At 40.4% G+C, this 24,067-nt stretch overlaps 1 protein-coding gene and 1 long non-coding RNA gene across 7 annotated transcripts in view; one reads left to right on the forward strand and one right to left on the reverse strand.

Moving 5' to 3' along the window:
- Window positions 1-1,492: 1,492 nt before the first annotated feature.
- On the reverse strand, window positions 1,493-5,721 carry LOC135365526 (uncharacterized). The gene is made up of 2 exons (XR_010413481.1): window positions 5,508-5,721; window positions 1,493-5,300 (listed from the first exon to the last, which is right to left on the reverse strand). It is a non-coding gene; the product is annotated as an uncharacterized LOC135365526 (long non-coding RNA).
- Window positions 5,300-24,067, forward strand: part of NUP153 (nucleoporin 153) — a 77,371-nt gene continuing 58,603 nt past the window's right edge. For 5 of the 6 annotated variants that reach the window (XM_045866322.3, XM_064597134.1, XM_064597135.1 and 2 more), the window contains exons 1-2: window positions 5,300-5,531; window positions 20,297-20,522. In XM_045866322.3, coding sequence (XP_045722278.1) covers window positions 5,421-5,531; window positions 20,297-20,522 — 337 coding nt within the window. In that variant the 5' untranslated portion in view covers window positions 5,300-5,420. Of the gene's footprint in view, window positions 5,532-5,733; window positions 5,894-20,296; window positions 20,523-24,067 lie in introns of those variants that run through there. The other variant, XM_045866324.3, reaches the window with a different exon arrangement.

The raw sequence follows: 24,067 nt of genomic DNA on the forward strand, positions 1-24,067 counted from the left end.
ATAGAGATCTACCTAAAACTACTCTCAAAAAAATAATAATTTGCGGGCGCCTGGGTGGCTCAGTTGGTTAAGCGACTGCCTTCGGCTCAGGTCATGATCCCAGGGTCCTGGGATCGAGTCCCACATCGGGCTCCTGGCTCAGCAGAGCCTGCTTCTCCCTCTGACCCTCTCCTCTCTCATGCTGTTTCTCTCTCACTCGCTCTCTAATAAATAAATAAAATCTTTAAAAAAATAATTTGCTTCAATAGACATCACAGTGGATACTTCATTTTATGTTAAGATAAAATAAACACATAATTTTCTAACTTCTTATAATTTTCATCTTTAAATACTCCCTTGGCCAGAACTATCTTTTGAAGAATATATAAAGGCTGTTTTTCAATCTAGATTGGACTTAGACTAAATTGTATTTCATTTGAAATGAGTGGGTAGTTCTTATCTCGTAGAGCAGGGTCAGCAGCCTCTCTCTGTGCTCTTTTATAGTTGTCAGACAGTTACCATATTGTATGGCGGGAAGATAAATTTTTTTGGGGGTGGGGCAAGGGCCCTAGTTGTAACAGGCTTTTCATAAATTGAGATCTCTCTCAATTTAACCAACCATTGTGGTTGAAAAAACTGGGTCCAGGTTTAAGAAAAGTGAAGTTGGGCTAATCTTTGTTGAAAACTTGGTTATTGGGAAGGAATTCCTGTGTTTTGTCTGAGGTTCTGCTACTTGGTCTGAATATAAATAGCCGTTAGTTTTTCTCCTTATCCTTCACGTATTCATTTTTTATGATATACTTTGAATTCTGTTGATCTTGCTAATGTGGCTTCTCTCTGAATTTGGAAGCCTAATGTAGGATATCCTTTCCACCCAAATGGCCCAGCTGATTTATTCTTCACTCCCATCCTACTGCATATCCTCATGTCCCCATGCCATGATGAGGGTCCTTGCATTCCCACGTGATCCTAAGCCAGATATTTGAGTCTGGTTTTTCCAGTGCTATCATACCATAAAGTTGGCAAGTGTCCATTCTCACTATGCAGTAAGATAGAACGAGTATCTAAACATTTTAGTCAGTGTAGAGGCCATCAGAGAGAGAGAGGTTTCTAAGGTATGTTAGTCTCCATTAAAGTGGAAAATCATCTTTTCAAAGAAAAATGTTTTAAGTGGTAGATAGGTTTCTAAACTGGCTAAAAAATGACAGAGTGAGTGCAAAAGCGTGGGCTTTGGAGTTAGCAGGAGGAGAAATCATTCAAATATGGATTCTGCCATTATGTTAAAAATGATTTTAAAAAATATTTTTTATCCCCTCAGTGCCCAGTGTCCTTATTTGTAAAATGACAATAGTTCCTCTAAGGATTGTTAGGATTACACGAGAATCTCTCTGTAACATTATCATAGGGATTTGTTCATGATGCTCTTGAATGCTTTATCATTGAATAAATAAATGAATTTGAGAAATAATTTGTTATGCAGTATAGAAAACAAATATGTGCAAACTCAGAAAGATTATATAAAGCAGTTTACCTGTATTCATCAGTGTATTATTTATTACAATAAAATAGAAACAGTCGACATTGGTAGTGATTAGCTGTAGTCTATACACAGTGACTGCTATGTATCAACACTGTTCTCTGTGTTCAGGATATGGAAGTGAGAAAAAAAAAAAATCCTTGTCTTCATGGAGTTTAAAACCGAGTAGAGGAGAAATGAGTTTCTATTAAAATACACTCATTGAAACAACCCAAAACTTAAGATCACTTCTCAGAGGTCTAAAGATTGATGGGAATAGAAATTAACAATAAGGAAAAGAATGAATAAAAAAGACAGCTAGTTCATAACACAAAATTTATGAGTGATATCATCCAATTCTGTGAACTACAGAATCTTACTGGTTTTTTAGGGATTAAATTCATCATCTATAGGAATTGACTAATTATAAGTACTAAATAATAATTATTCCCTTCATGTTAATTCCTACTATGGCTGGAATGATTTCAAAAATCCCTTTTACTGTTCATGTCATTTGATACTTTTTTCCAATTTATATATAGTATCTGTTAGAGAAATGTTCATTTGTATGTTCGAATGAGGGCAGATTCTTTAAATTTATAATCAGAATAACTTTATTAAAATCTATTCTATTCCTAGTAATTCCTAACTGAAGAATGAGTCCTGTACCAAAAATGTATGAGGAACTCTAAGTTTGGTGATTTGTAACTCCAAACTGAATTTCAGCATAGAAACAATGTTATTTTTGAATCCCAAACTATGCACAAGAAGTTACTTCATCCCACAGTGAGGCATACTATTTCAGGGTAAAATTAGGCTGTAGGAAGTTTTGAATGTGAATTTCTTCTTGCCTTTTATTTCTTCTTTGCTGTTAAGCCTGGTAACATTTCCAATAACTCAGTAACATGAATGTGGAATGTGGGAATAATGTATTATTCTTTCCTTAAATACTGTTTTACTTCAAAGAAATAACTATAAAATGGAATAAATAATTGAGACCAAGGCTAAAGGGGATGTGGATGTTTCCATACTTCCTCAATTCCTACCAATTTTCTTTTAAGATTTTTTTTTTTTTTTTTTGAGAGAGAGAGAGAGTGGCAGCGGGAGAAGCAGACTCCTCGCTGAGCAGGGAGCCCGATGTGGGGCTCAATCCCAGGACCCTGGGATCATGACCTGAGCTGAATGCAGATGCTTAACTGACTGAGCCACTCAGGCACCCCAGTTCCTACCAGTTTTCTATTCTGAAGTTTGTCTTAGTTTGGCCCAGCTCTTTTGCATGTCCCTTTCAAAGCTTGGAAAAGAAGGCTGTGCCACACACACATCAAATAACAAACCACCAAGAAAGGGATGATTTTTGAGTCCCCGCCAGTTCACTCTCCTGTGTTGGCAATTCTGAATCTGGTAGGGTGAAAAGGGAAAATGAGATAGGGCTACAGTTTCATCTTCTATGTATGCAGTCCAATGAAAGATTCAGGTATGGGGCGCCTGGGTGGCTCAGTTGTTAAGCGTCTGCCTTTGGCTCAGGTCATGATCCCGGGGTCCTGGGATCGAGCCCCACCATCAGGCTTCCTGCTCTGTGGGAAGCCTGCTTCTCCCTCTCCCACTCCCTCTGCTTGGGTTCCCTCTGTTGCTGTGTCTCTGTCAAATAAGTAAATAAATAAAATCTTAAAAAAAAAAAAGAAATATTCAGATAGAGATCTTCCCCATGAGTTAGCTTATTAGCAAATACCTAGCTAAGAACTGTGAAAGAGAAACAATTGTATTTAAAAAGGTTGAGGTGCTTCAGGGGAAAGAGTTATGTATACCTCAGGGGTCTAGTGGGGAGTTACTGGTGGAGCCCCGGGAATGGAGGGAGGAGGATCAGGAAACAGGAAGTATATTAATTTTGTCTGTCATATTTGGCAACTTTTTATAGTCTTGGTGATTATTGTCAGAGGTACCACTGAAAGCCATTTGCTCTATAAACCTATGCCTGATACAGCATGTTTCCTTAGGTGCTGAAAGGTACTACAAAATCCAAGGTACTGTAAGTTTGGTTTCACAATTTGACTTACATGATTATTAGAGTGATTTGAATTGCGCAGTTTGGTGGTGAAGATGGTATAAACGTCTTAGAGTTAATTTGTACCTGATAGCTGATATTACATGCTTTCTCTCTAAGCAGTTATTACCAGCTATATATACATTAATGCTTTCATCGGAACCACCACCTTGTTGAGGTAAATATTCATTCTATTTGCAGATGAGGAAACTGAAGCTTAGAAAGAGGATCAGTAACTTCCCCAAGGCTACACAGCTAGTAAGTGATAGATATGAAATTAAGTCTGAGTTCAAAGCTATTATTAAGCTTTAAAATCAATGGTCTCAAATGGAACACTAAGCCTATGTGTGTTTTTTTGTTTTTTTTTTCAGCAGATTTTTTCCTCCTACTCATTTGTGCACTTGTTTCAACTCTCAAAGAAAAATTGGGTTATAGTCGTGGCTTTGACTGCCTGGCTTGAAGGTGCCACCTGAATTCTCTGAACCCCTGTCCCGTCAGTTGAATGGAAGGGCTGGACCATGTGACCACCAAGCCCTTTCTAACGGTCAATTCCTACAATCTCTATTCTTTGTGGGTTCAGTCTTTGATCCTAGCTTAGGAACTTTCCTAAATATAATGCTTTCTATTCGGAGCAAATATATGTATACTTTTATGACCGGTAACCTACCACTTACCTCTAATGTGAGCTGACTGCGTGGGTAATAATGGTAACCATTTATTGCATTTCTTGTATACCAGGACAGGTACTAAGTACTCTACAGAAATGATCACAACAGCTCTATACCGTGGATTTTATGGTTCCCATTTTAGAGAGGAAGAAGCCAAGGCTCAGAACGTTTTGACTTATCCAAGGTCAAGCTAGAGAATGGTGGAGCCAGAATTCCAACCCTCCTGCTTGACAGCAAAGCCCTTACATGTTAATGGGACAGTAATGAAACTACATTTTCTAATTCATCTTTAGGCTTAAAGATCTCGGACGTTGTTTTTCAACCATTTAAAAAAAACTGCTCTATATTAGCTCCTGTTTTTGATTTTATTATCTGCCCGCTTTACCAACCGATGGGAAAGTACAGTGAAAGGAGGTTACTGTTTTTACTTTGAACGCCTCTTTCAAAGTCTAAGTTTACCGCTAAGTGCAGTAAAAAGAATGGAGCTCCCGGCTTTGTGCCTCTGCGCGGAGCCTCGGCTCTCCTTCCGCGTCCGCCTTTCCGAGAACTCGCGTTCTTCCGCTGAACTACTCTTCCCAGCGTGCCGCGCGGCCGAGAGCGCGGGCTCGACCGGCCCTCCCTTCCCCTTGGCCTATCACTCGGTCGCAGCATGATGATGCAAGCGCGTCGGGCGCTGACGAGTGACGGCGTTCTGGCTCGCGACCGCGGCGGCGGCCTTAGCAGCGGCAATAGGCGCAATAGCGGCGGCGACTGCAGGGACGACGACGACGGCGGGGCGGGCGCTGTGCGCAGAGGGGAGGGGTAGGCGGGCGGCGCCGGCGGCTTCAACTGCGGCAGCTACGGCTAGGGCGACGGAAGAATCCCCATCAGCCGGCGGTCGCGTTAGGCCTAAGCAGCGCCTGGAGAGGCTCCCTCTGTCCTCTGCGGGGGATCTCCATAGAGACCGTGACATACACAGAGGCGGGGGTCCGCGGGAGGCTGCCGGACCGGAGCCAGCTCCTCGGCCTCTCTCGCCGCCACCGCCTTCCCTGCTGCCAGCGCGCATTTTCTCTCCACTCCTGCTCGAAACCTCGCGGCTCCTGGTGTGCCTGTGCTCCTGTGGGCAGCGAAGGCGGACTTTTGGGTTGGGGCCGGGCGGGGGGGGCTCTAAGGCCGCCACCTCTGCCTCTCCCGCCCCCTTACCCGCCCCGAAGCGGGAAGCAGCGGAGGCTCCGCCATGGCCTCGGGAGCCGGAGGAATAGGAGGGGGCGGTGGCGGCAAGATCCGGACGCGGCGTTGCCACCAGGGGCCAATTAAGCCTTACCAGCAGGGGCGACAGCAGCACCAGGTATGGGACCCCGACGCGGTGGTGTCTCAGCGGGAGGGAACAGGCGGTGAGGGGCCTTGGCGCCCCACGTGGAGCGGCCGGTAGGGCCTGAGGAAAGGCCCGAGCCAGGCGGCGGCATCTCAGGCCGCTGGGGTGGCGACGGGAAGTGGGCTGAGACAGGCCCGTCTTTGCGGCACACACGTGTGGTTCGGGCCGCCTCCCCCCAGCCTTCTGGGCCAGGGGCTTCCCCAGACGGGCATAGGGCGGGAACGGAAATTCTGGGCCTGCGATGCGCGCATTTCTTTCGTTTTTGGCGGGGACTAGGGGGTTTGAGCGTATTACTCACGTTCTCTCGAGGGAGAAAGGAGAAGATGTGGCTGGAGGTTCGTATGCTTGCTGTTTTCTAGTCTCCCGCGTTTCAGTTTGTGTGGGGAGGGGGCTGTCCCCCGGCAGTCCGCTTCCGAGGCACCGGGGGTGGGGATGGGGCGCTGTTACACAGAAAGTGGAATAACTTTGTTTCATCTTATTAATTCCGCGTCTCCCCTGCCGGTGTCCTTCGATCTGAGAGCATCAGCTTAGATTTCCCACCCCCCCATAACCGGGTTATAGTTACCTAGGCCCTGGGGCATTTTGAAAGTCCCTCTCCACCCTTACGTCTTTTCTCCGCTGCGAGGCTCTTCCCTCCTTCCTTCTATCCTCCCCCCCCACCCCATTTTATTTTGGAGGCTAGAATTGGCTATTATGCACAGTTCACCGGGACTCCAGTGCTGATCTCGCGCAGGAAATATTTTAATATTACGGGGTGTATTCTAGAAGTTGAGGTACTTTTGACCCCCAGGAATGTCGGCAGTCTTATAATTGACCACCTTGTGCACTCATGGGTGTTTGAAATTGTGAAAACGAGTTTATCCTAACTGTAAATGAGACATTTGATTTTGAGAAAATCCGATTTTTAAAAAAACTCTTATTTGTTTGCTATGGGAATTGAATAGGAAACTGTTAAAAATTTATTTTAATAAAAGTCACTTACAGAACTTATCAGACTAAGGTGCAGGAAGTGTGTGTCTTAAACTTGTTAAAAAACAAAAGTATAGCAAAAGGGTTTGATAACTTGTTGCATCCTGTTAAAGGTAGGATTCCTAGATTGCTTTATTCTGGATGGTGATGGTTTTTGAATAACATGTTTGGTGATGGTGTTAAATTGTATCATTAAAAAACAAAACTTTTAAAGTAGAAATTTGGGGGAAATTTTTCTTTAATAGTAAAAATGGTGATTTACAATATTAAGTAGCTCTCTGCTAATGGTTAGAAGTCTTGACATTACGTTTTCCCCCAGATAAATACAGAAAATGATTGGTTTTCAGATTTCTTTGTGAGGAACCAGGGGGTACTTACAGGCAAATTTAAGATTAGAATTCAGGTCACACGCCTGGCCATTTAACCTAATCCTTTTGTAGAATGGAAGTTAGACACACATGCTTTCTGTTTCTCCTGAAGAATAAATGTCTTTGAGTGCTTTCTTAGATCTTCTTAAAAGAAAGTTACTATATAAAAAGTGAAATGTTTTAAATACATATATTGGATGGTCTGGACAGAGATTAGAAAGGAGGTAATATATTCCAGGTGGCAGAAGTTACAATCACAGCTTATTTTTAAATGTACTTACATAAAAATCTAATTTTGGGGAGATGATGCCTTAACATCATAATACCTGTGATCCCAGTTGTCTTAGAGCTGATATGATTTTAGGCTGTTTAGTTTTGCTTTAGAGTTTGATAATTTATCATTTCTCCCTATGTAAAATACTTTTAGCTTCTGTCCTAGCCATTTAACTGAAGAAGAAAATACATTTTAGCTTTTGGATTGTGATTAAAGATGTTTGGGGTTTCTTGATCAACCCTCCCAGTGTTACTTAATATTGGCAGAAACTACCAAAGTATCCAGGAGTATACCAAAAAAATGTTCAGTCTTGAAAATCTTAAAATGAAGACTGTCTTTAGTCCTTGCTGGAACTTTTGTGGACTTATAGACTACCTGCTTGCTGTCTACAATCGTAGTTTGTCACCTCTATGTTTTGCAGCAGCTGCTGAGTCATCATGAATAGCAAGGAGCTTCATGACATGGCATGTTTTACTCTAATGTTATTTGATTAAGTGTCCACGGGTTTCTGGGCAAAAATGAAGTTTTTGGTTGTGTAGCTAGCAGAGGGTTGAAATAAGAATGAGAGGTCTGGCAGTGTTAGTTCATGGATGTTTGCCATTGCCTGTCAGGCCAGCTAGCTTGTGCAGTCATGCAGTACCTGCAACTTTTGCATGTGTTCTACTGACTTGTAATTTCCTGTTTTGACTTCTGGTTTAGCTCTGCTGAGATACATCTAAAGATTACATTTTTTCCTTTTAACTTTTGATCTTTAAAATGCCATCTTTCTTGAAGTTTGGAGACAGAAATCCATTGTCTTACTCAACTAACTGAAGGGTAGTAACTTAAAGAATTGTAGAAGCAAAAATGAAGAACAGCCCTGAATAATGTAAGTCGATCATTTTCACTTGCCTTCTAACTCAGCCCAGATGCCTTTAGGAAATAGTATCATTTTTCTAGTTGGGAGTGAACAGGTCACCAAAGATGTGGTTTTTGTCACCCCTTCAGTTTCCTTTCCCATTTCTTGTGCAGATTGTCAGGCCCAGGAAGTCAGCTCTGGCTATTAAGCTTTTCTTAAAAAAACTTGAGCCCATGGGGAAACCAAAACCTTGCCTGGGAAAGAGTCTACTGCCACCTCCTGGTGAGAGGGAATTACTTGTTTTTGTCCTTTTTTGGGGGGGGTGTGTTTAAGGGGTTTTTGTCTTCTGGTTTGGAGCTGAGGGAATCCACTCATTTTATCTGCCTGGATGTAGTTTGTCTTACACCAAGTCGGTTTTTGCATTTAGCTATTTTAGAAAAAGGAGGGGACCTCTTTATTGAGTAGCTTAGATCAGGAGTCTGCAAACTTTTTTTTGTAAAGGGCCAGATAGTAAATATTTTAGGCTTTGTTGCCATAAGTTCGTTGTTTTGTTTTTACAACCTTTAAAAAATGTAAAAATCATTCTTAGCCCGAGGCTTGTATAAAAACAGGCTGAGGGCTGAGTTTGGCCCACAGACCATGGTTTGCCTAACCCTGGTTTATATGATAGTTTGGGAATTTTTGTTCGGTAATTTCTATATGATACTTTCTTCCAATATGTCCCACTTGGGATCCGATGGGGAAAAAGTACTCTCAGTTTTGTAATGGAATGATAATTTAGACATGGAATACTTAAGTCATTCCAGAAGTCACTAAGTGGTTCTGCCTTTACTTTTATCTTTATTTGCTTTATTTTATCTTATTTTATTATTTTTTAAAGATTTATTTATTATTTATTTATTTTGGAGAGCAAGTGAGCATGAGCGGGAGGGGCAGAGGGAGAGGGAGAGAGAATCTCAAGCAGATTCTGTGTTGTGCACGGAGCCCAACTTGTGGCTTGCTCTCTTGACCCTGAGATCAGGACTTGAGCCAGAACCAAGAGTCAGGTACTCAACCGACTGAGCCACCCAGGTGCCCCTATTTGCTTTATTTTAGATGTTAAATACTGTCAGTGGAAACAGAACTGGAAATAGTTGGTAGGGAAAAAATGTACTATAATAGATTTAGAGCATCCAGGTTTGAATCCTGTTCTGCCAGGACTTAGAGAAGTTATTTAAATTCTCTCTGCTTAATTTATGCATCTGGAAAATGGAAATTGTTGTGAGGTTAAATGAGATGAATAAATCTCTTACAAGAGGACCTGGCATGTGTATAGTAAGGACTTATTTGAAACTGTTGCGATTAAATACAACCTTTTGTTTGTTTGTTTTTAAAGATTTTATTTATTTGAGAGAGAGAGAGCACAAGCAGTGGGAAGCAGCAGGGAGAGGGAGAAGCAGACCCCCCACTGAGCAGGGAGTCCGATGCGAGGCTCCATCCCAGGACCCCAGGATCACAACCTGAGCTGAAGGCAGTTGCTTAACCAACTGAGCCACCCAGGTGCCCTAAATACAACCTTTTTAAAAAAGATTTATTTATTTGACAGAGGGAGAGAGGGAACACAAGCAGGGGGAGTGGGAGAGGGAGAAGCAGGCTTTCTGCTTCTCCCCAGGACCCTGGGACCATGACCTGAGCCGAAGGCAGACGCTTAATGACTGAGCCACCCAGGCGCCCCTAAATACAACCTTTTGATTTACATGTTTGTCTCTGAATTTTCCTGCTTCTTAGAGATTTTTCCCTTTATGTACCCAAGCTCAGTCTTTTATAGGCCTATATTGGATTTAGGGACTTGTTTACTGGGTGATGAGGCCAGACTTTGAACTGTTAACCCTCTTAAGTACTTATTTTCAAACACATTGTCTTCATAGAAATGTCAGTCATTGAAATGTGTATAGAGGAGAATAAATCCAAGTATTAAGTTGTTTAATGCTAGTAGGTTTTTTGTTTGTGATGAGAGGCCCTTGCGTGTGATATTTTATCAATTCACTTACCATTTTTTTTTTTTTAAGTTTTTATTTATTTATTCATGAGAGACCTAGAGGCAGAGGCAGAGGGAGAAGCAGGCTCCCCACGGAACAGGGAGCCCGATGCGGGACTCGATACCAGGACACTGGGATCATGACCTGAGCTGAAGGTAGATGCTTAACGACTGAGCCACCCAGGCACCCACTTACCAATGTTTTTAATAAAATAAATGACAACAAAGCCCAGGGATTGTCTCTATATCCCAGAAAGTCCCCTCATGAGGCCTGTATTTATTAGTTTGAAGTAAAATGAAGACTTTGGTCTGAGGTCGTTAATTAAAACCATTTTCTTTAGGCACAGAATATTAAGGAAGATGTAATGACCTCATGTGTTTAGAAATGTTTTATTTGTAGCTACTTAGGTTGTCCTGGTTGTGATGTATTTATTTTTAAGATTCTTCTGTGTTAGAGGTAGAGTGATTTAAAGTCTTGCCACAAGATATAATTTACGCTGTTTACTATCAGAAACAGGATGGTAGAATGCCTTTCCTGCCTATAAATGTTTCAGTTTGCTTGATTTCGCTTATCTTCTTCATAGTGTGATTTAAAAAATATACTTTTTAAAAATTTTATTTAATTTATTATTATTTTTTTTAAGATTTTATTTATTCATTTGAGACACAGACATACAGAGAGAGGAAGAGAGGCAGAGGGAGAAGCAGGCTCCCCGCTGAGCCAGGAGCCTGATGTGGGGCTCGACCGGAGCCGAAGGCAGACGCTTAACCCACTGAGCCACCCAGGTGCCCCTAAAAAATACACTCTTAAATCCAGTTTTCAAAGAGATCATTTAAGAAAAGTGACAGTATCTTACAGGTAACTTTTAGTGGGTTAAACTGCTTTGGGCTTTATTTGGTCTCCTATGGCTAGTTTGAAAGGATTTAGGGGTTCCTTTTTTTTTTTTAAGATTTTATTTATTTATTTGACAGAGAGAGAGAGAGAGCGAGAGCAGGAACACAAGCAGGGGGAGTGGGAGAGGGAGAAGCAGGCCTCCCGCCGAGCAGGGAGCCCGATGTGGGACTCGATCCCAGGACCCTGGGATCATGACCTGAGCCGAAGGCAGACGCTTAACGACTGAGCCACCCAGGCACCCTAGGGGTTCCTTTTATTGTCCTTGTTTGATTACTTTTAATTATCTATTAATACCAGCTCTATAATATGGATAACTAAAAATAAGAGACTAAGCCCGGTCATGTTTCTCCTTACTGCATTAGGGCAGAGTTTTTTTTTTTTTTTAATTTTTATTTATTTGAGACAGAGAGAATGAGAGACAGCATGAGAGGGAGGAGGGTCAGAGGGAGAAGCAGACTCCCTGCCGAGCAGGGAGCCCGATGCGGGACTCGATCCAGGGACTCCAGGATCATGACCTGAGCCGAAGGCTGTCGCTTAACCGACTGAGCCACCCAGGCGCCCCTAGGGCAGAGTTTTGAAGGAGGTTGAAATTTGTGGCCAGTTGTAGTTTAAAAATTTTTTTAGCCAGCACAATTTTTATGCTCATGTTTTTTTTTTTGGCTTCATCTCTTGAGGCTGTGCAGAGAAATGAAAAGTATGGATTTTAAGTGGCTAGCAGGATTTGGACTGTGGATAGGGGAACCTTGGCTGCTGAATGACTATCTGTAGGTTGTAAAATATGACGAAGTAGCTTAAATTTGGAAGTTAAATTCAGATTATTGAAACCAGATTCAATATAACCACTTTAGAATTTGTATACTTCATTACTTTTTTCACTCATGGAAATAGTTGTGTGTTAAAGTTATAATAGAGATGCATTGTTAAAATTAATGTTAGAATAGGTATAAAACGGAATAACTGAAAGATTATGATGACATCTAGATTTTTACTCTTTAGCATTTAAGATGTTTTTATAATTAGATATTCTTTGTCTCATGTGAAGTCTTGGGTTCTTAGTCCTTTTCATTTGGGCTTGGAGGGAGCAAGGGGGAAAACTGATTAGGGAAACTATGAAGTAAGACTTTCAAAAAAGTTTGGAAAGGAGAACCTAGTGACATGGGAGTTCAGTGGGTAATGAGAGGAGTTCAGTGGGTAACGGGAGTGTTCACAGAACCCTGGAAGAGAAGGAAGTGACAAGTCTCAACAAAATAAAGGCAGCCAAAAGAGCAGATAGAAATCAAAATGGAAGATGAATTGGGCTGCCTGGGTGGCTCAGTCGGTTAAGCGTCTGCCTTTGGTTCAGGTCATGATGTCAGAGTCCTGGGATTGAGCCCCATGTAGGGCTCCCTGCTTAGCGGGGAGCCTGCTTCTCCCTCTCCCTCTGCCCCTCTCTCACTTGTGCTGTCTGGCTCCTGTGCACACTCTCTCAAGTAAAATCTTTAAAAAAAGAACCGAAGAGGGGTTATATTTGATATTTATAGTTAGAGATCCAGTGAAGTTATTTGAGAAAGGAGATTTTATAATCTGAATACTACTATTTAATAGAGGATAATGTGGAGAAAAGAGTTGAAGAGAAGTCAAGAAAACTAAAAACTAATAGAAATAGCCTTATACAAGGAGAGGGAAGACCATATACTCATGGTAAGGAGTTGGCCATGTAGGAGCGATGTCTCTGGTAATTCTGAAATTACAAATTGGTGAAAAGATACCACAAATTGGTGAAAAGATACACAAGAAAAGAATGTCTTTTTCTTTTCTTTTTTTTTTTTAAACTAGTTCTGAGTTAGAATTGTGGAAGAGCCTTGCCCCTTTCATTAATCCTTGGCTGGTTAAAAGTAATTTGAAAAATTAATATAGTCACAGTGTCTTACACATTGAATGTGCTTAATATGTATTTAGTGTTGAATTGGATTTACTTCCGGTCCCCAGATTATTTATTGTAAATATCAGTGGCATTTTTGACTTTTTTTTTTTTGCCATGTTTTGGCAAACGAAGAACCTTTAGTTCTTGGAAAGAAAGAAAAGACTCAATCAGTTTAGTCCACATTTAAAGATTCACTCTTAATCCTTGAAATTAACTTCATTATTTATGATTACCTAGTGTAGATTTTGCTTTAGGGTTATAAGGAGTATTTTAAAAATCTTAATGCCCCATTTGTTTTGTTGATTTTCCTAAGCCCTTCATTAATTTTGCTTTCTTTGGCTACCTTTCTGCTTTTCTTCATTTAGTTGGCTTTGTGTTGTCATTCCAGAGGGATGGTTCCATTTTCCCATACTCTTGGATAGGTTTCACAAGTTGTTTTTTGGAGGAAGGGCTATTAGTGTGGCAACAAAATGATATTTTCTTAAGGTGAAACTGTTACACCAAGAAAATGTATTATTTATTTTTGAATTCTAGATTTGCTGAAGTCCTTTTTAGCAATTTGTCACAGAATATTCCTATGTGGGCATAAGAAATTGGTTGAGCAGTGCAGTTGTGGATAAATTTTTTTTCTTTAATTGCAGTTGTAGATAAATTTTTTTTCTTTTATTGCAGTTGTAGATAAATTAAAACAGCTGATCTGTGTACTGTACAGAGCCTGCCTGTCCTCACAAGGTGATACTCTAGTGGAGTTGATGCACAGACTGCTTATCATCCTGCTTGACAGATTGCCATCGTGTAGGAAGTACAAGGGGTGCCGATCCCAGACTTGGAGGATCAGAGAAGGTTTTCTGTGGAAAACTGACATCAAGTTATAATGGTGGCAGTTTTGCTTACCACTGAAGCCTCTGAAAGTTAGAGAAGTTAATCTGGTAAAGTAGGACTTAAATATTCACACCGTAGTAGACTTTTACTCTGTGTATCTCTTTCCCGGTCCGTTTTTTTTTTTTCTTTTTTTCCTAATTTTATTTATTTATTTGACAGACAGCGAGAGAGGGAACACAAGCAGGGGGAGTGGGAGAGGGAGAAGCAGGCTTCCCGCTGAGCAGGGAGCCCGATGCGGGGCTCGATCCCAGGACCCGGGGATCATGACCTGAGCCGAAGGCAGACGCTTAACAACTGAGCCACCCAGGTGCCCTGTCAGGGTTAAGTGGTTTTTTCTTCAGGTCCATATAGGAAGCTGATTTGCCTCATTCCCGTAAAGACCTGAAACATTTTCTCTCAAGAACTCCTGAAAATGTAGACCTTCTTAGTGATAGCATCAGAGGAGCTTTTTCTTCCATAAGAAAACTACTTTTCCCCTTTTCTAGTTTCTTCACTGTTCCTCACTTTTCCATTTAGTGGCTGAAGTATCCTTTGGTACTTCAGAACTCTTAAAAAAAAAAAAAAATTGCTGGGCAGGGGGGTATCTCTCCAAGTCTATTTGATAGACAAAGTCCCTTATCTCTTTATAGTCTCCCCAATTCTGTGCATAATCAGATTTCTATTTTCCCTAGCAGTTTTTAAAAATTCTAACATCTGGTAGTTGGTTATTTACTATAATGAAGTGTGTTAAGTAAGTCTTTTATACTGGAAATAGATTCAAAAGTAGGCCTTTATATTTACTGCTGGTTTGATTTTCAGAGTTGATATTATAAAGTAGGTATTTACAAAATTGATACAATGGTATGATGTATTCGATAATAAGATAATCATGGAAATAGGGTGGTCTTTTAGGTAAAACTTTATTTTATTTTTAAATATTTTATTTATTTATTTATTTGACAGAAAGAGACACAGCGAGAGAGGGAACACAAGCGGGGGAGTGGCAGAGGGAGAAGCAGGCTTCCCGTTGAGCAAGGAGCCTGATGTGGGGCTCGATCCCAGGACCCTGGGATCATGACCTGAGCTGAAGGCAGACGCTTAAAGACTGAGCCACCCAGGCGCCCCCCCCCCCCCGCCTTTTTTAAAGATCTGATTAGGTAAAACTTTATATTGTAGTTAAACTTGTACGACAGTTACGTGTACCATGGCCTTAATTGGGAAACAGGTCACTGAGTTTTAGATGATTTTAGTACACTGGTTCTCAAACTTTAATTTGCGTGAGAATCACCTCAAGAGCTTGTTAAAACAGATTTGCATTTCTCACTTGCTCAAAGGTGACACCAGTGCTGCTGATTTGAAGACTTTTTTTTTTTTTTTTTAAAGATTCGATTTATTTATTTGAGAGAGAGAATGAGAGACAGAGAGCACGAGAGGGAAGAGGGTCAGAGGGAGAAGCAGACCCCCCGCCGAGCAGGGAGCCTGATGTGGGACTCGATCCTGGGACTCCAGGATCATGACCTGAGCCGAAGGCAGCCGCTCAACCAACTGAGCCACCCAGGCGCCCCTGAAGACTTTAATTTGAGATCCACTGTTTTAGTCCTTTTATAGTGACTAGATAGGTATACAAGCTACAGAACAAAGGATTACACAGATTCGCACAATATGATTAAAGAGTTTTAAAAGGTTTCAGTAGTGGGCGCCTGGGTGGCTCAGTTGGTTAAGCGACTGCCTTCGGCTCAGGTCATGATCCTGGAGTCCTGGGATCGAGTCCCACGTCGGGCTCCCTGCTCAGCGGGGAGTCTGCTTCTCCCTCTGACCCTCCCCCCTCTCATGTGCTTTCTCGCTCTCAAATAAATAAATAAAATCTTTAAAAAAAAAAAAAAGGTTTCAGTAGTTATTTAAGGCTTATTAGATTTTGTATTTATTAATAAGGTTACCAGAACCTTAGCATGTGCCAAGGACAGTCCTATATTTAAGACTTCACAATTTTTGTTCCCTCAGTCTATAATAGTTCACTAGAAATTTGCATGGCTAGATCTTTGCTTATATAAAATAACTATCCCATTTTGCTCTGCTGCTTTATTTTTGTTCATAGCATATAATTATGTGTTCATATTATATTTACTGGTGGGTTTGCTCCCAGAGAGCAGGAACTTGTTTCTGCTGTCTCCCCACTGTTCCTTGCCTGACATGTAGTGTGTGATCAGTAAGTATTGATGGAATGAACAAAATAATGTCTGTGCTTACCTCTATAAGTTAGACAAGATTCTAAAATATTTTACAGAGATAAAGATTGGATGTAACTTTTGAGTAGTACAAGTGCTTCCCCAAGTGTTGTATGTGTGTTCCTTTGTTAAAGCTACATGGACTGACTTTAATTTTCATGTTCATTACGATAAAAATTTAACAAATAGCACTGCTTTATCAGTTAGGGACCCTGCAAGAAACAAAGAAAGAGTCTACATAGAGATATGCTGGTGGTTAAAGGAGTAAATACTGGATAGCAAGATGCCCAGAAAGTAGCAGTAGTGGGAAGCTGCTGCTCTTCCTAGGACTGCAAGGGTAAGGAGGAAATGGTGTAGCTGGAGCGGAGGAATGGCCACCTGGCTGGAGCAGGGTTTTAGAGATGGGGCCTTTGATCAGAGAGGAAGCTCAAGAACGACTTCTCTTTCCTTCTTTCCATAATCTCCAGTATCCCCTGGTATCTTAGGGGCCAATCCTACCTTCTGGTAAGAAGCCAGTTTGGTTGGATGGCCTGTCAAGGATGGAGTGAGGGAAGAGCAAGTGAAGACCAATGCAGCATCAAATCTGTGATTTGATAGATTTTATTGTGTAGGAAGAGCTAAATTTATTGAGAGAAATGAATGGATAGAAAGAAAACTGTTAATAATAGTACAGGTAAAAACCATGGCTAAAGTTTGGGGATCATTGGGAAAATATTTCTATAAGCAGCGTTATATTCAGCACAGTCCACTCACTGTAAGATTTGTTTTTCTGAGTAATTTTAGAGTATCTTACAATGTATTTTAATTACTGTCTGACTGGTGTTCCACATATATATGTTTTCCAGATAATTCTTAGGACGTAAGTATAATTTTTATTTCCCTCTTACCGAGGGACCTTTTCCCTAAAATGTAATGTCCTGAAATTCATCTAATTTCCTAATGTCTTTAGGAAGTTCTCAAACTTTAGCATACATAGGAATCACTTGGGAAGGTTTGTTAAAACAGGTGAGCCCTGCTTTTCTGAGTTTAGTTGGGTTCAGAGAGGGCTTGAGGGGATGCTGACATTACCCGTAAAGGGACCACACTTTGGGAACCATTACATGTGAGTCCACTGAGCTTAATTTTTGTGGTTGCCTTAGGGTCATTTACCCTAAGAGGTATCCTGAAGTTGGGGATGTTGGTTTTTTATAATGGTTCCGGGTCAGTTTTAACACCTGTTGTTTCTTTTTACTGTCAAGATCTTCATGCTACCCTTCCTTGTGCCACCAGTAACTCCTCTCTCACTACTTTTCTTGTACTAGAGCAGCTGTAGGCTGTGATCAGATACATTGGTTAAATTTTAGTTTAGAAAAGAGAGAGATCCTTGGGTGGCTCAGTTGGTTAAGCAACTGCCTTCGGCTCGGGTCATGATCCCAGGGTCCTGGGATCGAGTCCCACATCGGGCTCCCGGCTCGGCAGGAAGCCTGCTTCTCCCTCTCCCACTCCCCCTGCTTGTGTTCCTGCTCTCGCTGTCTCTGTCTCTGTCAAATAAATAAATAAAATCTTTAAAAGAAAAAAAAAAAAAGAAAGAAAGAAAAGAGAGAGATCCAAGCAAAGTTCATGAACTTTAGTGAGTGAACTTTATTTTATCCATTTTGACTGTTCAATTTTGTTTACTGATTATTCTCCACAATACCTAATGCTGCCCCATAAGTGACCTTTGGTGAAGTATGGTGTTAATTTTAAGTTGTTCTGTACTTGCCCCCTCCTTTTTTTTTTTTTTAAAGATTTTTTTTAAAGATTTATCAGAGAGAGAGAGAGCAAGCACAAGTGGGGAGAGGGGCAGAGGGAGAAGCAGGCTCCCCTCTGAGCGGGGAGCCCGATGTGGGGCTCGATCCCAGGACCCTGGGATCATGACCTGAGCCAAAGGCAGGCGCTTAACTGACTGAACCACCCAGGCGCCCCTAAAGATTTTTTATTTATTCATTTGAGAGAGAGCGAGTGAGTGAGAGCAGGGGGGAGGGGCAAAGGGAGAGGGAGAAGCGGACTCCCTGCTGAGCAGGGGAACCCCCTCCCCCCCACAATGTGGGGCTCAATCCCAGGACCCTGGGATCATGACCTGAGTCACCCAGGTGCCCTAGACTTACCCCCTTAAGTGAGTAGGGATCACAGGGAATCTCTGATACTTTTAGTAGCCTAACACCTTAAAAGTTCACAAAAAAACTTATTTTACCTTAAATTCTTGCTATCATGCTCAAACTGCTTCTTATCAAGTTACTTTTTTTCAAGTCCTATTTAAATAATGTTATATCTTGTAAGCACTTTCCAATCTTTTGAAATATATAGGGGGGGTAAATAAATATTTAAGTATAAATAATAAGTAAAAATAATAAAAATAATAAATATTATATGTATCTTTTTATAAATACTAAATCATGGATGTAGTTATATAATCTTTCTTTCCAAAGGAACTAATACTGTGTAACATTAGCATTGAGAGAGGAACAGTGAATTTGTGCTTTTGAGTAGGGAGTCTTTTTTATAGGGCCCCTGGCTTTCTATGTTGCTGGAGAGCTTACATCATTGTGGTTTGGTTCAAAATTTCTGTTTGGAGACTAGGTGGAAAAATAATTACATATTTCTCAGTTGTTACCTATACCTTTCAAATCGTGGAGAAAATACTATTCAAGTGCCAGTATTAGAAGTGTGTTCCATCTTTTCCGTTGACAGGATATTTCAAGGTCTCTGTGTCTTGGGTTAGCTTTCGGAGTAAATTTATATATTCTGCCTTGATTTTAAACTGTTGTTTTTTGTACTTGCCAATTCATGTTTTCCCTCCTGTGATTCTTTCTTTGAAAGTCTACTAATGCTACTTTATGAAGGAAATCATTACTTAAACTTGGTTATCTCCCCCCAGTTTGTTTCTGCTAGTTTTTTTCTTCCTCATTAGTAATAAAATTATTAGTATTTCTGTTATATTTTGGAAATTGTGAAGTGCTTTCACATTATTTCATTTGATTTTCATTATAATTCTCTCTCAGGTTGGAGTGGATGTTGTTGTTTTACCTAGAGTAAATCAAAGTACAGGGATGTACTCAAACTTTATCCTAGGTCCTACCAATCCCAAAGCCCTTCCCTTACTTAATCCCTAGATAAACCATAGTGGTAGTGTTTGTACCTTAGGCAAGTTACTTAAAACTTCACGGTCTCTCTTCATCCATAAAGTGACATTATTAATATTAGCTTCATAAAATTATTGTGAGGATTCAGTTAAAATGTATAAACTACTTAGAACAGTGCCTGGCACATAGCAAAGCCACAATAAATGTTAATAGTACTGATAGTTGTTGTACCACATTTTTTCCCTCCCTTTAATAGTTATCATAATAAAATTAATTCCTTAGATCTTCAGACAACATTTGATGTAACAAAATTTTCCCATAAAAAAAATCTTAGGTTATTTATTGAGTTTATTATGTTGGATTGTTATATGTCTTTAAAAACCTCATTTTTATTTGTCCAATTTTTTTCTTAATGTGCAATAAAATGATTGCTTGAGGAAGCTGTTGAAGGTATTGTTTATGTTGCCTTTTTTTTTTTTTGCAGTTTTATACCTTTATTTGACAATCAGCGATTAGTCCTTATCCACATTAACTAGATTTTTGAAAGTGGTGACAGGTACATAGGTAACCAACGTATAGAGTTTGTTTGGTGAAACTTCGTCCTCGTTACATTTTCTGGACAACGGCGCATGGGTATGGTTATGGACCATTCCTTATTCCTTTGGTCCAGACAGCTTTGTGGAGCCTGGTGTCGATGTGCACATCTGGAATTCCCATCTCCTTCATGGCACATTTCCGGATCTCTTTGAGTGCCTGAGGGGCATGCTTTTTGTGCCCACTCTGTGGATGCACTTGTGGATATTGATGGTGTATTCTCTGGTCACTACTTCGTTGATGGCAGAACGGCCCTTCTTGCCACCCTTCTTTGCAGGAGCCATTCTGCCGGCCCCTGGTTGGAAAGGAAGTGTTACTTCTTTTAATATGCTAGAATCAAAATAGATGCCTTTTCTCTGGGATTATAATATTTTAGTGCATTATCTTATTACTCAATCTAAAAAGCATATGGCTTATTTGATGGTCTATAGGAGTTTTTAAGGGTTAGAATATGAGGCCATTTGGGGCAGTTATTGACTCATGGATGTCTGCATATGGAAGAAAGAAAAAAGTAGGAATTTCATAATGTCTATAAAATTTGTAAAATACCATCATGTCAGCATTAATTCAGCTGAACTTCAGGAAACTTTGTTGGAAGTAGTCATGTTTTGATTGATACGGCTTTCTGTAATTAGGTACATATTTAAAAAGATAAATTTCTAAAACTGCTTTATGTATTTCTTCCTCCAACAGGGCATTCTTAGCAGGGTGACAGAATCTGTTAAGAACATTGTGCCAGGATGGCTACAAAGATACTTCAACAAGAATGAAGATGTATGCAGCTGCTCAGCAGACACCCGAGAGGTACCACAGTGGCCAGAAAGCAGAGAAGATGACCATCTGGTATATGCCGATGAGGAGAGCCCTAATATTCATGATGGGAGAATCCCTCCTGAGCCAACAGTCAGTAATACAGAAGGTACATAGAATATGAATATTTTGTTACGTGTGATAGGTGTTCACAAATCTCTTTATATTACCTTGCTGTTGTAAATCTCATTGGGTAGTATATAAACCATGTAGGAGGAGGGTGATGATCAGGTTCAAATGAGTTATTTATCAGCTTTTTGTTTAGTAAGGGAGGTTGATATATCAGTTAAGAATGCAAGCTCTGGGGTTAGACTTGGTTTTTGAATTTTCAGACCATCAGCTGTCATATGGCTTTTTGGACAAGAGAGTCTATTTTCTCCTCAGTATCCTCATAAATTGTTTTGAGAACAGTAGATGTGACGCCCTTCTAATGGGTCCTGGCACTAAGGGAACACTGTATAAGTGTTAATTGTTACGGTGAAACTGTGCTGATGCCTCCCCCAACACTAGAATTTAGGTGCAGTATAACCGCAGCTGCTCCTGTCCTTTCTGCAGCAAGCTCAGCCGGGTCATTGGTCTTAGAATTAAGTGATCCTACATTTTAACGGCTTGAACGTTTTTGGATCCTCTTACAGCATTTTGATGGGGTTTACAAATATTCAGTAGCTTCAGTATAACCTACGAATATGGCATATTTGGAAATATTACTGTCATTTCACTGTATATAGTTTTTACAGCTTTCTTGAGATACAGTTCACATACCCATTTAAAGTGTACAGTTCAGGGCGCCTGGGTGGCTCAGTTGGTTGAGCGACTGCCTTCGGCTCAGGTCATGATCCTGGAGTCCCGGGATCGAGTCGCACATCAGGCTCCCTGCTTGGCGGGGGGTCTGCTTCTCCCTCTGCCCTCTTTCCTCTCGTGCTCTCTGTCTCTCATTCTCTCTCTCTCAAATAAATAAATAAAATCTTTAAAAAAAAATAAAGTGTACAGTTCAGTGTAAAAGAATGAAACCAGACCACTTTCTAACACCATACAAAAAAATAAACTCAGAATGGATTAAAGATCTAAATGGAGATCTACAACCATAAAAATCCTAGAAGAGAGCATAGGCAGTAATTTCTCTGACATCGACCATAGCAACATTTTTCTAGATCTGTCTCCTGAGGCAAGGGAAACAAAAGCAAAAATAAACTGTTGGGACTACATCAAAATAAAAAGCCTTTACACAGCGAAGGAAACAATCAACAAAACAAAAAGGTAACCTACTTGAATGGGAGAAGATATTTGCAAATGATACATCCAGTAAGGGGTTAATGTCCAAAATATATAAAGAACTTCATCAATTCAACACCAAAAAACTCCAAACATTCCAATTAAAAAATGGACATAGGATCTGGGTAGACATTTTTCCAAAGAAGATCTAAAGATAGCCAACAGACATATGAAAAGATGCTCATCATCACTCATCATCAGAGAAATGAAAATCAAAACCAATATGAGATCACCTTAAACCTGTCAAAATGGCTAAAATCAAAAAGGCAAATAAGTGTTGGCAAGAATTTGGAGAAAAGGGAAACCTCGTACACTGTTAGTGGGAGTGTAAATTGGTACAGCCACTGTGGAAAACGTTGTGGAGGTGGAGGTTCCTCAGAAAACTAAAAATAGAATTACCATATGATCCAATAATTCCACTACTGGGTATTTAAAGAAAAAGAAAACACTAATCTAAAAGATAAATGCACTGCTATGTTTATTACAGCATTGTTTATAACAGCCAAGATATGGAAGCAATCTGAGTGTCCATCGATAAGACAAATGGGTGAGGAAGATGTGGAACACACACACACACACACACACACACACAGTAATGGTACGTGACCATAAAAAAGGATGAGATCTTGCCATTTGCAACAACATGGATGGACCTAGAGGGTATTGTGCTAAGTGAAATAAGTCAGAGAAATGAGAAAGACAAAACCATATGATTTCAGTCATGTGGAATCTAAAAAAACAGATGAATAAACAGAAAGCAGGATCAGAATTATAAATACAGGGCGCCTGGGTGGCTCAGTTGGTTAGGCGACTGCCTTCGGCTCAGATCATGATCCTGGAGTCCCAGGATCGAGTCCCACATCGGGCTCCTTGCTCAGCAGGGAGTCTGCTTCTCCCTCTGACCCTCCCCCTCTCATGCTCTCTCTCATTCTCTCTCTCAAATAAATAAATAAAATCTTTAAAAAAAAATTATAAATACAGAGAACAAACAAACTGATGGCTTCCAGAGGGGAGGGTATAGGGAGATGGGCAAATAGGTAAAGTTGGGCGGGAGATACAGGCTTCTAATTATGGAGTAAATCACGGGGATGAAAGGCACAGCATAGGGAATATAGTCAATGATATCGTAATAGTGTTTTATGGTGACAGATGGGAGCTATACTTGTGAGCATCGCATAATGTATAAACTTGTTGAATCACTATGTTGTACACCTGAAACTAATGTTGTGTGTGAACCTATACTCCAGAATTTAAAAAGATAAAAGTGTTCAATTCAGTGGCTTTAAATATATTCACAGAGTTGTTCAGCCATCACTACAGTCAGTTTTAGGATGTTTTCATCACCATCCTTATCACAACCCCTAAATCCTACACCCATTAGTAGTCATTCCCCATCCAGGCAACCACTGATTTGTCTTTGTCTCTCTGTAGATTTGCCTAGACTGGACGTTTCATATAAATGGAGTCACAGAATATGTGGTCCTTTGTGACTGGCTTACTTCACTTAGCATAATGTTTTCAAGGTTCGCCCATGTCCTGGCATGCATCAGAACTTCATTTCTTTTTATTGCCAGGCAATATTCCATGGTATGGATAAAACTACATTCTGTTTATCCATTCATTAGTTAATGGACATTTGGGTTTTTCCACTTCTTGAACATTATGAATACTGCCGCCATGAATATTCATGTGCAAGGTTTTGTGTGGCTGTGTTTTTTCTTGTGTGTATACGTAGGAGTAGAATTGCTAGGTCACATGGTAATTTTAACATTTTGAGGAATAATTGTTTTCCAAAGTGGCTGTACCATCTTGCCTTCCCACCCACAGTGTATGAAGATTACAATTTCTTTACACCCTCACCAATATTTTCCATTTATAAATGTTTTTTTAAAGTTTATTTTTTATTTTTTGTAATCTCTGCACCTAACATGGGGCTTGAACTCATGACCCTGAGATCAAGAGCCACATGTTCCTCTGACTGACCCAGCCAGGCACCCCTTTAATTTTTTTTATTATAGCTCTTCTGGTGGGTTGAAGTGGTATCTTGTGGTTTTGATTTGCATTTCCAGGATAACTAATAACACTGAGCATCATACCATATGCTTATTGGTTGTTTGTATATCTTTGGAGAAATGGCTATTTGCATCTCCTTTTTCCATTTTTTTTTTTTAAATTTTATTATGTTATGTTAGTCACCATACAATACATCATCGGTTTTTGATGTGGTGATCCACGATCCATTGTTTTTGTATAACACCCAGTGCTCCATGCAGTACGTGCCCTCCTTAGTACCCATCACCGGGCTAACCCATCCCCCCTCCCCCCACCTTTTTCCATTTTTAATTGGGTTATTTGTCTTTCTATTGTTGAATGGGAAGAGGT

Source organism: Mirounga angustirostris, unplaced genomic scaffold (genome assembly GCF_029215605.1).
Source record: "Mirounga angustirostris isolate CCGP_5_RB_7025 unplaced genomic scaffold, mMirAng1.0.hap1 SCAF_8, whole genome shotgun sequence".
In the NCBI taxonomy this organism is placed as follows: domain Eukaryota; kingdom Metazoa; phylum Chordata; class Mammalia; order Carnivora; family Phocidae; genus Mirounga; species Mirounga angustirostris.